The sequence below is a fragment of the Morone saxatilis genome, unplaced genomic scaffold (assembly GCF_004916995.1).
Source record: "Morone saxatilis isolate NCDOM2014 unplaced genomic scaffold, NCSU_SB_2.0 Contig5, whole genome shotgun sequence".
Taxonomy (NCBI): Eukaryota; Metazoa; Chordata; class Actinopteri; family Moronidae; genus Morone; species Morone saxatilis.
In genome coordinates, this window is record NW_023340095.1 from 11,698,220 (window position 1) to 11,709,618 (window position 11,399).

Below are 11,399 nucleotides of genomic sequence, written 5' to 3' on the forward strand. Positions count from 1 at the left end.
CGCAAGATAGAATAGAAATTATACATTTTAATTTGTGCTTCAACAATAAAAACTCATAGAACTAACAGTGGTATCCACACAACTGTTTAATTGCGTGACATCTATTGGCAGAAACTAGGATTACTAAGATACAAGACAAGCTAGATGCTGAAGCTATAGGAGGATTCAAACTAGTGTTCTTTAGTATAGTAACCTATGGAGTATTCACCTAAAAAAAAAGAATATGTCTCCTGTTACTTCACTGTCACCCGGTGACACAAACACCTGATATTTGAATTGATTAGCTATAATCTAATCATGAGGTTGCGCGCACGTGCTGAGATCTGTCTTATTTACGAGGCTGCTAGGCATACAGACATACTTGCGACCAGACGTAATCTGACCAGTAACCCAAGAATACGATAACACAACACAATTATAACAGATTTCTCGCCTGTCTGGGTTGGCGTGTATCTTAACACCAGTTTCCACGTGAGTCAGCCGTAGTTTCTTTTTAATTATCAAATGTGCGCATTGTACAGCACAGATGCGTATTACTTCACAATGTTAACAAACCACACGCATGTAGTTAATTACTCCTGTCTCAATCAGAACTAGCTGAAGCAAATACCAGTTGATTTAATTGATTAGTCCAAAGTAATTTGCCTAACTATTTTGGTAATCTGAGAATTTTTGCATTCTAACCCCCCATCTTCTTAAGGTGAGGATGTTGTGCTGTTCTTTGCCGATACAGTATCAATAGTAATACTGTCCTAAGGGTCGACTGTTTTGGACAAATTCAATTTATAAAGCAAGATCAGAACCCTATTGGACTACAAGTTATCATTATAAACAGAATATCTGGCAAATCTAAGACTTCTGGTCGAGTTGTATTTAATTATATTGATCCGTTGACTAACTCGGTGTATTTGTTATTACATCACCTGGTCAATATCACAACACTATTCCATCAATAATACCTAAAACGGTTTTTTTATTTCTTATAGTATTACCAGCCCCGTAGCGGCAGAACCTCACTATCTCCATGATCATCTCTGGCGACGGAATATCTGTATGATTCTGAGTCCATACTGAATTTCTCCTGTAAAGTCTATCAGCATTGCAACACCGCTCACTACATAAATGCATCTACTCTGTGTGCTCACTCTTGACCACAGTTGCTCTTAGCAAAATGTTAATGCTTAAACAACTTGTTCACCTATATAAATGGTCTACTGTTGATCACGTTGTCCTCACACTTCGCCACCGCCCTTTTGTTCTGGAGGTCATGGGGCGTGGTTACACAACTGCGGGTGATTCAAGTCAAAACACAATCTGTCCCAATTTCTAACATAGACCTTCATATATAGCTCACAAGCCACCAATGCGAGAGCGCAAACCAACAATATAATATCATTGTGCCTATTTTAGTCCAGATATTGCAACGGTACGTGTGACTTCATGCATGGCGGCGATGGGCACAGTAATCTCGGCTCTTCATATGAACAAGGTATCCATGACGAGGATTCTACTCAGGGGAGAGATTTAGCTGGGTGGAATCCGTAACAACGATTATAGCTGCTCTAAACTGTGGCGTTCAAGAGATAGGTGACAATCAAAAGATAGTAAAAATATAGTGTAGTCATTAAAACACCACTGTAAAATAATATACAATCAAGAGTCCTATATATATTCCCAATACAACTGGAGTGAATTCGTTAATGGAGTAAGGCATAGATATAAGACTCTACCTCCAATTGCCTAGCTCTACCAAGTATTTCGAAATAGAGGAGGCTGAATTGCTCTCCTAAAATACATGCAAGACACGCGTACTGACTTACTGCAAATGTATCTGTTTACCCCCAGAGCCGATAAGGGTCCCATCCAGTTCAATTAAATTATCTTAATACTAGCCATCGTTGTGTCAGGCAAGGATACCTAGTTCCGACATATAGAGACCGGACTTGAGATTAATTGCCCCGCTCATCCTCAAGATATTATCAAAAGACGCTAAGTTCGACGCACAAACATGTGTGTCAATGTAGGACATAAGAAATAAGCTAGTTAGGTTGTTCAACCATATGTAAGAAAAGCCTATATATATATGAAATATGCATTAGAAGAGTTTCCTCTCACATGTTTGTTAAAGACTTTTCCTCATAGTCCTCTCTGTTGTGTTTGTCTGCCAAATACAAAGCCAGAATACACTGAAAGTGCTTCAGTTGTTTATTTGAAGCTGTGGTAAAGAGGCGGGTACGATACAGAGTGACAGTACTCGCCTAGTTCAGCGAGCGAGGCACTCCCTCAGCGTTTGAACAGGATACGGTGAGATGACACTACTGAAAAATGCAGCAAAAAAAAAAAAAAAAAAAAACAATATAACAGTGAACAACATGTTTGAGGCCGTAGATTGTCTATTACACCACTTAATTGCTTACCATGGCCAGGGAATAACTTGTTTCGATTGGCCCTTGGTTTTATTATATTTTTTTATATAAATAATCTGGTCAACACTGCTGGTATCAATCTACACCATTTATTGTGCAGTAGATTTTAAACTAGTGAATCGGCCATCACACAGAATACAAAGATACATTGTCTTTGGAAAAATGGAGAAAATTCATCACTATACAAGTTAAATTATTACGCTTATACGTCATGGAATATATAGTATGATATTAATATTCAAAACAAGTGGGTGGGAGTAATGTTTTACCTTTCTCTCTCTGTTTTGACCTTCTCTCTCACTCTTTCTCTCCAGATCTCTGGATTTAGGGCGTCCTAAAAGCTTGTAAACATGTAGTTAGTTTGACTGTAAATATTTACACAGCTCACTGGTCGTCTAGATAAAAAAACAACATCCTTTCAGTAGAAGGAGATTCTCTCCAACATGTATGTATTGAAATGCACATGTATGCCTCCCTTGTTTTTCAGAGCAGCAAAAGTTGGTGTGAGCGTGATCGCCCTGATGGAGCCTCTCCCGCCACTCAGCCTGTCACATCGGCCTGTCAGGTAACCACCTGTTCCCCTGCCTCTGATGGAGTGGTGTGGAGATGGTGAGTCCTCTCGAGATGTATATTTATTTTAAATTGACATTCCTCACAAACAGTGGGAGGTTGCTATAATTATTTTTCGACCTGTACATCATGGAACTAAGCCTGGTGCAGACGGCCATGAACTGAGAAAGGTTTGATGAGGCTATTAAACTGCGTGGAGGGTGAGAGCATTTTTTTTTCATGTATGATAAATATTCAAATATAAATTCAAAATTGCCTTAATGTGTGCAACAAAGTTTGTAGGTCTCTTGTAAAGGTATCATCCATTCATTGTATTTTAATCAGGCAACATGATTTAATTTCTTGTTTTTTTCTGTGCAAATATAAAAAAAGAAGCTAAAATAAAAGATTTTCCTTGCAGGAGTTGAGAAAATGGACAATCTACAAGCTCTTGACACCAGAAACCTGCCCAGTCTAAGGTGAACACACCCACACACACACACGACACACACATCACCGTTTTAGCCCTAACACCATGTAAAAACTGTTACAAAAGTTAAATCTGATTGAGCTTATAAATATCTCACTCTGTTCCCTCCAGAGCAATTTTCCTTATGGCTATCCGAACGGGGCCTCCGGCTGCAAGGGGGGGGGAAAAAAATTGAACGCAAGCGGCGAGGTCTGCAGTGAGGTTAGCGCTCGCACATTGACACAAAGTCACGCTGTCCACGATGGCATTTTGAAGATTGCCACAGGAGCGTGAGGGCTTCTACCTCTACATGTTTACCACCTGGGAGTTTTAACAACCCGTGTGAGACTTGAGGAGGAAACCGTTCAAAGCTGAACACCTGTCTGTCTGCAGGTTTTTAGATGGAATGGCAACAGTGTGCGGGGTGGACGGGCCAAGGGGGCTCACTGCTGGGGACAAAACGGTGAGCAACAGGACACTTTGATTTCTATGATATGAACAGTAATCATAAGAGTACTCCAACAGACAGATAAACGTAGCTACTATTAGACAATATGACAACATGTACTATGAGACAGCATTTACATTGTGTTAAGGATCCCCGTCATATCCCAGAGTGTATTAGCCATCGAAGGAAATGTAGAAAATCTATATGCAGTTATCATTTCTGGGTCAATGTGATAATGTGCCAGCTATTTAGTTTGCTAGATTAGAGAAAACAGACATTTCTGTCCAATTATAACATCCATTATAATATTTTCTCAATTGATCTTTCATAAAATGTATTATATTATATCATATATCACAAATTATGTTGTTATATACCTAATTATCTATACTGTGATTTTACAGGATTTTATCAACACGACCCAAACTGCATCTTACAGTTCCCACAATGCAACTCAATTTCTTCTTTTCTTAGACCTTCCCACCCACATATTTCTAATTCAAGGGCCCCAGTTTGTAATACAGATGGTACAGAGGGTGATGAGTAATTTCTCAGAGTGCCTCTTTAATTGACTTTTAATTTCTGTTTCATGTCCTCAGAACGCTTCCAAACAAGCACATGGAGAAGATTGTGGAAACCATCGCCAAACTCAACATCTCAGCTCTGCTTGTCATTGGAGGGTTTGAGGTAGAGTTCAAGACACAACCCTTCAAAGATCCAGAGCTGACTTGCTTGTATATTAATTTACAGTGTCAATGTTACATCAAAGAGGTCTTCAATCTTCCTCTTGGTGACTTTCAAAGGGGTACGAAGGTGTGCTGCAGCTGTTTGAAGCCCGGAGTCGCTATGATGAGCTCTGCATCCCCATGTGTGTAATCCCTGCTACCATCAGCAACAACGTCCCTGGAACTGACTTCAGCCTGGGAGCAGACACCGCTGTCAATGCTGCCATGGAGGTAACGCTGAGCAGATGGCAAATTAACAGTGTCACTTTGATGTTTCAGGATTAACATGAATACGGACTGAACCGAGCCTAAGATAGACTTTGAACTCTGCATATTTAGAACAGGACTGACAGCGAGTATTCAGGGATTTAGTTTTTATATTAAGCACCTCACCTGGAAAAAACACATGAACAACACACCAGCAGTGGTTTATCTGTATACAGTACTGTTGAGGGTTAATTCGGAGTTAAAGTTGACTCTCTCCACTTCCAGACGCAGACTTTTGATCTTTACCCACCCTTCTTCAATTACCACTGTCCCCTTTCACGCTGCCATTTCGATTTTTTACTCTCCAGGGCTGCGACAAGATCAAGCAGTCTGCCACTGGGACCAAAAGACGAGTGTTTGTGGTGGAGACTATGGGTGGATTCTGTGGCTATCTGGCAACCTCCACTGGAATAGCCGTCGGTGCTGACGCAGCATACATCTTTGAAGACCCTTTCAACATCCACGACCTCAAGGTACGACCAAAAAACAAACCTCTGGTGCTTCTTTTCTTTTGTCTATGATGTTTACAGCTTTGTGTTTCTTTAATAATCTGGCCTTTTGACAGACCAATGTGGACCATCTAACTGAGAAGATGAAGAAGGACATCCAGCGGGGGCTTGTATTGAGGTACGTATCAATATCACAGTACAGTGGTACAGGTTCACTGCTAACAAATACTAGACACCGCTGAGTATGATGGGATTGTTTTTAGTTTGCAGTCATAGATCAAACAATTGGACAAACTGGGAATTTTGACCAGATTATGAAGCTACATATTTGGGTTGGATGTCAAAGTCAGTAGGACTTTTGGTGAACGGACCGACTTTGCTACAATAAAATACAAAAAATCTTAACTATTTGATGTCAGCAAAAAATTTAAAGGACGTACTACACATATTCCCTTGTTGGTTGTTTTCTCTGTCATAACAGGAATGAAAAGTGCCATGAAAACTACACTACAGATTTCATCCACAAGCTGTATTCATCAGAGGGGAAGGGCATCTTTGACTGCAGAGTCAATGTGTTGGGACACCTTCAGCAGGTACAGAGCCACCATACAAGATCCATCGACTCAGTAAAACACCGCTTATCTACAGTGAAGAGACAGTCTTGCATTATATACTCAGCTTATGTGTTTGTGCTTTAGGGAGGGGCACCTTCTCCCTTTGATAGAAACTTTGGCACCAAGTTGGGCGTGCGTGCTGTCCAGTGGATTTCAGAGCGACTGACTGAAAACTTCCGACAAGGTAGACTTACTGTGAAAAGCCACAGTGAACGTAAATAAACTGCTCAGAAATCCAAAGTCAAACCAGAGTGATGTTACGATTACACCACTTTTTTTTCCCCACCAGATCGCGTGTTCGCCAACTCCCCAGAAACAGCCTGTGTGCTCGGCCTCAACAGGAAGGTCATCGCTTTCAGCCCAGTCACTGACCTGAAGGCTGAGACCGATTTTGAGTAAGAAAATGTAGTTTTCATCCCAAGTGTTCATTATTATTAACATTAACGTCTCAATAACACGTGAATGACGTCTTTGTTTTTCAGGCACCGGATGCCGAAGGTCCAGTGGTGGTTTAAACTTCGGCCGATGTTAAAAATGTTGGCCAAGTACCAAACCAGCTTCTGTGAATACGTCCCAGGAGAGATTGAACATGTGACGCGACGCTCCATCAGCATCGACTCTGGGTTCTAGGCTCTCTGAAACTACAGTATATTCTCTGCACTTTTTAACCCTTATCTGCCCCTCCTTTGTTTCTACAGACTATACTTTAATACTTTAAGAATGATTTTCAATCTGCTGCTATGTGTGTTTACAGGACTGAAGTCTTTTTAAAGCCAATGATGATCTCAGTCAGTTGTAAGCGTCATAGTTGCTATAGTATGTTAAAGAATGTGAAAATGTACTTCAAGTATTCATTTATTTTTTATGAACGGGGCATTCAATACAGATCCTTGTGTATTCCTTGTGCCAACCTTTGTATAGTCAAATCACTCATAAAAAGACAACCAGATTCCCCATGAGGCGAAACATTTGAATTTACTACTGAATGTTATATAAAACAGATTTTATGCGGTGTGATTATGAAAAGTTTGCTTCCAAAATCACATACAGGTGAAATGCTCTAAGACAAATACTGAGCCAGAAATAATCTGATCAGCAGCATTAAGTAAAAGAGGTGTGTATATCCATGTTGTAACATGCTTCGTTAGCTAAAAATAAGAGCCACTACATTTTGGAGCTCCTATAATTTGCACAAAAATGTAAGTTTGAATGCTCCAGTGGTTGATTTGACTTCTGGTTCATGTTTAACTCGCTTAATGTCAGAATGTGACTCATGGGACCAGTGAGATGGTAGTTTCCTTTTATTTAAACACTGTGTAGGACTGAAACACTGCATCTGTTATTAATTAATGCAAACTCAAGGAATCACAAAACATTAGTGCAGTTTATAACACAACAACACTGTGTAATAAAGTTTACAGCTACTGTTCTTACAACAGAGAATTATGAACGTATGCTGTGTATTATTTTCATACTGTTATATCTACAATAAAATGTTATACATATGTTAATTGTAGCGTGAATAGCTATTGAAATAAGATAAATAAATACCGTTTAACAGAATAAACTGACAAATGTATTAAAAAAGTCCTACATGACAAACTTCTTCTAGCTTTTTAACTGCTGAAGTTTTATAACGGTGTTCAACTATGACCCCGTTCCTAAGATATTTATCATGAACCCACTTTATGAGAAAATTACAGAAGAAAATAGGTAAAACACAAACTGGTCTATTATTATTCAGCATTTCAGATCTTTTTCTGATTCCTTAAAAGTTGAATGAAAATGGAAAATCATCCCTGGCATTATCTTTGTTAGTTGTAGGAGGGCTCTTGGCGTTGAAGGCGAACTCAAAGTCTTCACTTTGCTCTGGTTGGCCAAACAGGAACTCGGCTGCAAAATCATAAACAAGCCTGTAGTTCAAAGCAGGTGACACACACACAAATGTAAAGAGATCTGATGTGATACTTACAGGTTGAAGACTTGGATTCTGTGTTTTTCTGAAAAGAGATGAATATAGTTTGGTATTTTTATACTAGTTATACTGTCTAAAATATAGGTGTAGTAAGAAATATAGTACCTTCTCGCTGAAAAAAGAGCCACTGAAAGCGAAAGATGAGTCCTGTAAAAAAAAAACTTTTAATTCCATAACTAAGAAACCATTTTTTCTGTCAAAACACTTATTTCTTTTGGTCACTCCTTGCCTCGTCCTGTGACGAGCCCACGTCAAATCCAAATCCAGAGAAGCCTGGGGTGCTAGGATCGGCGTTCAGAGAGAATAGGAAAGCTGGAGATTTGGTATCAGAGGTCCCTTGATGTGGGGAGCTGCCAGGGCTGAGGCTGAAACGGCAACATCAAAACATAGTTCTCAGAAGCTGTCAGTGACAGTGAGTCCAAGTGTTAGACAACTCAGACAAGGCCTTACTTAAATGGGAATGTTGCAGGCACAGCTTTCACTGTTGCTGGGGAGGACTCAGGATTAATCTCTTGAGATGATGACTGAGGAAAAGCAGCAAGTTCCTCGTTGTCCTCTTTGCTTGGTGGCTGCTCTTCTTCTATAGTTATTCTTTCCTCCACTGTCTCCTCAATGTCTGAGACAACAGACTGCTGGTCCTATACAGAAAACACCTTGAGTGTGAGAGCATTTTCAAGAGTGGATCCTATGACACTGCATCCAATGTGGACCATAAGGGCACTGTGTCATTATTAATAATATGATTCATATGAAAAAACCCTGCAATATCTCTTCTCAGAGAAAATGTAGAAACTATAATATAATAAACATTCGAACGACCTTGCAGTGAAGCATTTGTATTGCCTGTCCAATTAAAACTGTTCTAATCAGTAACCTGATATTAATTCTAGTAAGAGATGCTGCTTTTACAGATATAATACGTTCATACTGTGAGAGACATAAAAGAGTACTCCAGTGAATTCATATTTCAGTTCCATAAAGTTGGAAAACTTGTGAAAGACAAATTTTTAAAAAAAGAGGCAAAAACATCCGGACTTTCTGTCCCTAGTATGGGTCCAACTCCAAAAACACTCTATCCTACATTTCCCAGAATCCAACTAAAGCGTATTTTTCATTGGACCATCCAAGTCTGGTAAATGTCCTGGTATTTCAAACCCCATGGTTTAACTAGGTTTAGTTTTTCAGACTTAAAAACAGACTGACTCCACTGTTTAGGGGTGAATACATTAGTGTCAGTGGTGGAGATCTCACAGCCAGCACCTGAAAGATACAGTACACCAGACAATATACAAGCAGGTGTAAGGCTTTTGGTAAACTGGAATTTTAAGTGTTCATTTTAAGGTCAGTCTAGGTATAGTAGACAAACATGAGACCTGGTCCTCTGGTCCAGTTTCCTGGTCCAGCTCCTCAGTGTGCATCACATCTGGCTGTGTTTGTTCTGAAGACATAAAAATTGATGTAACAGAAACATCCAAACCTTAAAAACCGTGCCACGTGCTGTGTAAAGTGTTCACATTCACTGAAACACATCGGACTTTCTTCTTCTTACCATCCAACGGTTGACAGGACCACAACCCATCGCTTGCTTCTTCTGGGAAAGGACTGCAGGCTTTAGTATCCTGGACATTGTTTTCCTCACTAATCTCTTCAGTATTTGCCTCGACAGAAGTATTATGACCATCCTGCAAGACCTGTGGTGGTTAATGAATAGGACCGAACAGCTTCTGCGTTTCATTATTGCTAGAATTGTGTTTTACAATGCCAGTAGCACTGATGAGTGTATCCTACTACCTTTGTCTGGTTGAGATGAAGAGAGGAGATGTCAATGGAGGAATCCATGTCCTCCTCTGTCGGAGGATCTGGTTGTTTCTCCGGTTCTGTTAGAAGCTGCTGGTCAAAAAAACTAGGAAGACAAGTGGACTCAATCAGAGAAAAACACGAAGTTATTATTCTTTGTTATCTGTAAGATTCAGTGAAAGATACCTGTCTGGTAGTTTCTCAGTGGAGGAGGAATTGACTGCTGGACCTGGTGAGACAGAAACTGAATTAACTGTATATAGAGCTGTAAATAATTCAGATTTACCTGAACAAGTGAGTTTATAAAAAGTGTATTACCAGTGAGATGCTCCACCTCCTTCTGCTTCATTGTTATTTGATCATCACAAGCCTTGATCCTACACTCAATCTCCTCTTTTTCAGCCTGCAGCGCCAGAAGCTTTTGAGCGAGAGGATTTTGACAATAATACTCTTTATGAGAATTGAATATCTTGCGGTAGCTTGCAATTCTCTCCTCGTAGACTTCCCTTGTAACAGACGAAGAACAATTAAAACTTTATGTTTCCGATGGCCCACGAAACATGTATGAAACACAACAGCTAACTGAACCCACATGTCATGGTTGTAGCTGGCTTTTCTGCTCTCCAGTTCCTCTTTCAGCGTCTGCTCATACTGAAGAAGCAGGCTGTTAGTCGCCTTCATCCTAAAGTCACACAGACCACATAATATCCAGACTACACTGCACTGATACGTGAAGATACAATCTGATTATGTATCACACTGATCCATCGTTGGTTTGGCCCGTGTGTTACCCAGTCCTCATACCTTTTAGCATTTGCTTTATTGTGTATCACCGTGTTCTGCTTCATCCTAATTTCTTCCTCAAGTTTCTTTGTATTTCTGTGTTTTGTTTCGATGTAAGACCTCCTCTCAGCAGTGTCAGCTCTCAGACCTGTGGACAAAAAAACACCATTTCATGACACAAAATCTACGGCAAACTGTTTTATTCTTCTTTATTCTATTATTTTATTGTTTTATTCTAAGTCTTTCCGATTTTAAATAACTATTAAGGTTAGATTATTAGGATTAATTGTTGGACTTACCTTTAATTTGTTGGTTGATCTCATTCTTCCTTTGGGAAAGCTCTCGAGTTTGGAGAGCTATAAAATACAAAGGGCGCTTATTTTATTTGAAAAGAATTGTTACCTATATTTTTATTATTACTAGTAGTTATTAGTAGTAGTAAATAAACTTAACACCAAAACTAACTTGTTAGCATCACTTAACATCCGTTAGCCAAGCAGCTAACGCCAAGATCAGCTAAAACTTTACATAATAAACCAACATAAACACAAAAAACATCCAAGTGTAGCTAAACTACAACAAACAACCTACAATAAACCCAATAACCGAGCTCACCAAGCTGAAAGAGGAGGCTGTCAATATTATTAAATGAGATCTGGTCGCCCATTTTAACGCTAGCCTCATTAGCAGCTCCTGCCGTTGTCAAGGAGACACACTTTCGTCCTTTCGACGTAAAATAACGAAAATGTTTTATTTTTATTTATTATTAGCTTTTATTTAATACCTGTTATTTTAAATAGAGAAGTTCAGTGGAAATTAAATGGGAATGTTCTATACTACTACTTATAATAATAATTACTAATAACATTTAATAAAAATACACATATAAGACATATA

The 11,399-nt window shown here is 39.3% G+C and overlaps 2 protein-coding genes across 3 annotated transcripts in view; one reads left to right on the forward strand and one right to left on the reverse strand.

The window, feature by feature from the left end:
- Positions 1 to 7,390, forward strand: part of pfkla (phosphofructokinase, liver a) — a 12,589-nt gene extending 5,199 nt beyond the window's left edge. The window contains exons 10-19 of the mRNA XM_035676962.1: positions 2,914 to 2,991; positions 3,846 to 3,907; positions 4,492 to 4,579; positions 4,696 to 4,848; positions 5,193 to 5,357; positions 5,450 to 5,511; positions 5,815 to 5,926; positions 6,032 to 6,131; positions 6,237 to 6,342; positions 6,430 to 7,390. Of these exons, the coding sequence (XP_035532855.1) occupies positions 2,914 to 2,991; positions 3,846 to 3,907; positions 4,492 to 4,579; positions 4,696 to 4,848; positions 5,193 to 5,357; positions 5,450 to 5,511; positions 5,815 to 5,926; positions 6,032 to 6,131; positions 6,237 to 6,342; positions 6,430 to 6,577 (1,074 nt within the window). The 3' untranslated portion in view covers positions 6,578 to 7,390. The remainder of the gene's footprint in view (positions 1 to 2,913; positions 2,992 to 3,845; positions 3,908 to 4,491; positions 4,580 to 4,695; positions 4,849 to 5,192; positions 5,358 to 5,449; positions 5,512 to 5,814; positions 5,927 to 6,031; positions 6,132 to 6,236; positions 6,343 to 6,429) is intronic.
- Positions 7,391 to 7,542: 152 nt separating this feature from the next.
- Positions 7,543 to 11,195, reverse strand: LOC118339428 (protein SIX6OS1). Of its 2 annotated transcripts, none has more exons than XM_035677042.1 (14): positions 11,118 to 11,195; positions 10,802 to 10,858; positions 10,524 to 10,650; positions 10,312 to 10,401; positions 10,038 to 10,225; positions 9,906 to 9,948; positions 9,714 to 9,825; positions 9,472 to 9,604; positions 9,296 to 9,360; positions 8,373 to 8,560; positions 8,152 to 8,287; positions 8,028 to 8,069; positions 7,920 to 7,947; positions 7,543 to 7,840 (listed from the first exon to the last, which is right to left on the reverse strand). In XM_035677042.1, the coding sequence occupies exons 1-14, from the start codon at positions 11,167 to 11,169 to the stop codon at positions 7,716 to 7,718; spliced, it is 1,386 nt and encodes a 461-aa protein (XP_035532935.1). In that variant the 5' UTR covers positions 11,170 to 11,195; the 3' UTR covers positions 7,543 to 7,715. The 2 variants fall into 2 exon arrangements, with proteins under 2 accessions (XP_035532935.1, XP_035532934.1); XM_035677041.1 differs by having other exon boundaries at positions 9,906 to 9,963.
- Positions 11,196 to 11,399: the final 204 nt, after the last annotated feature.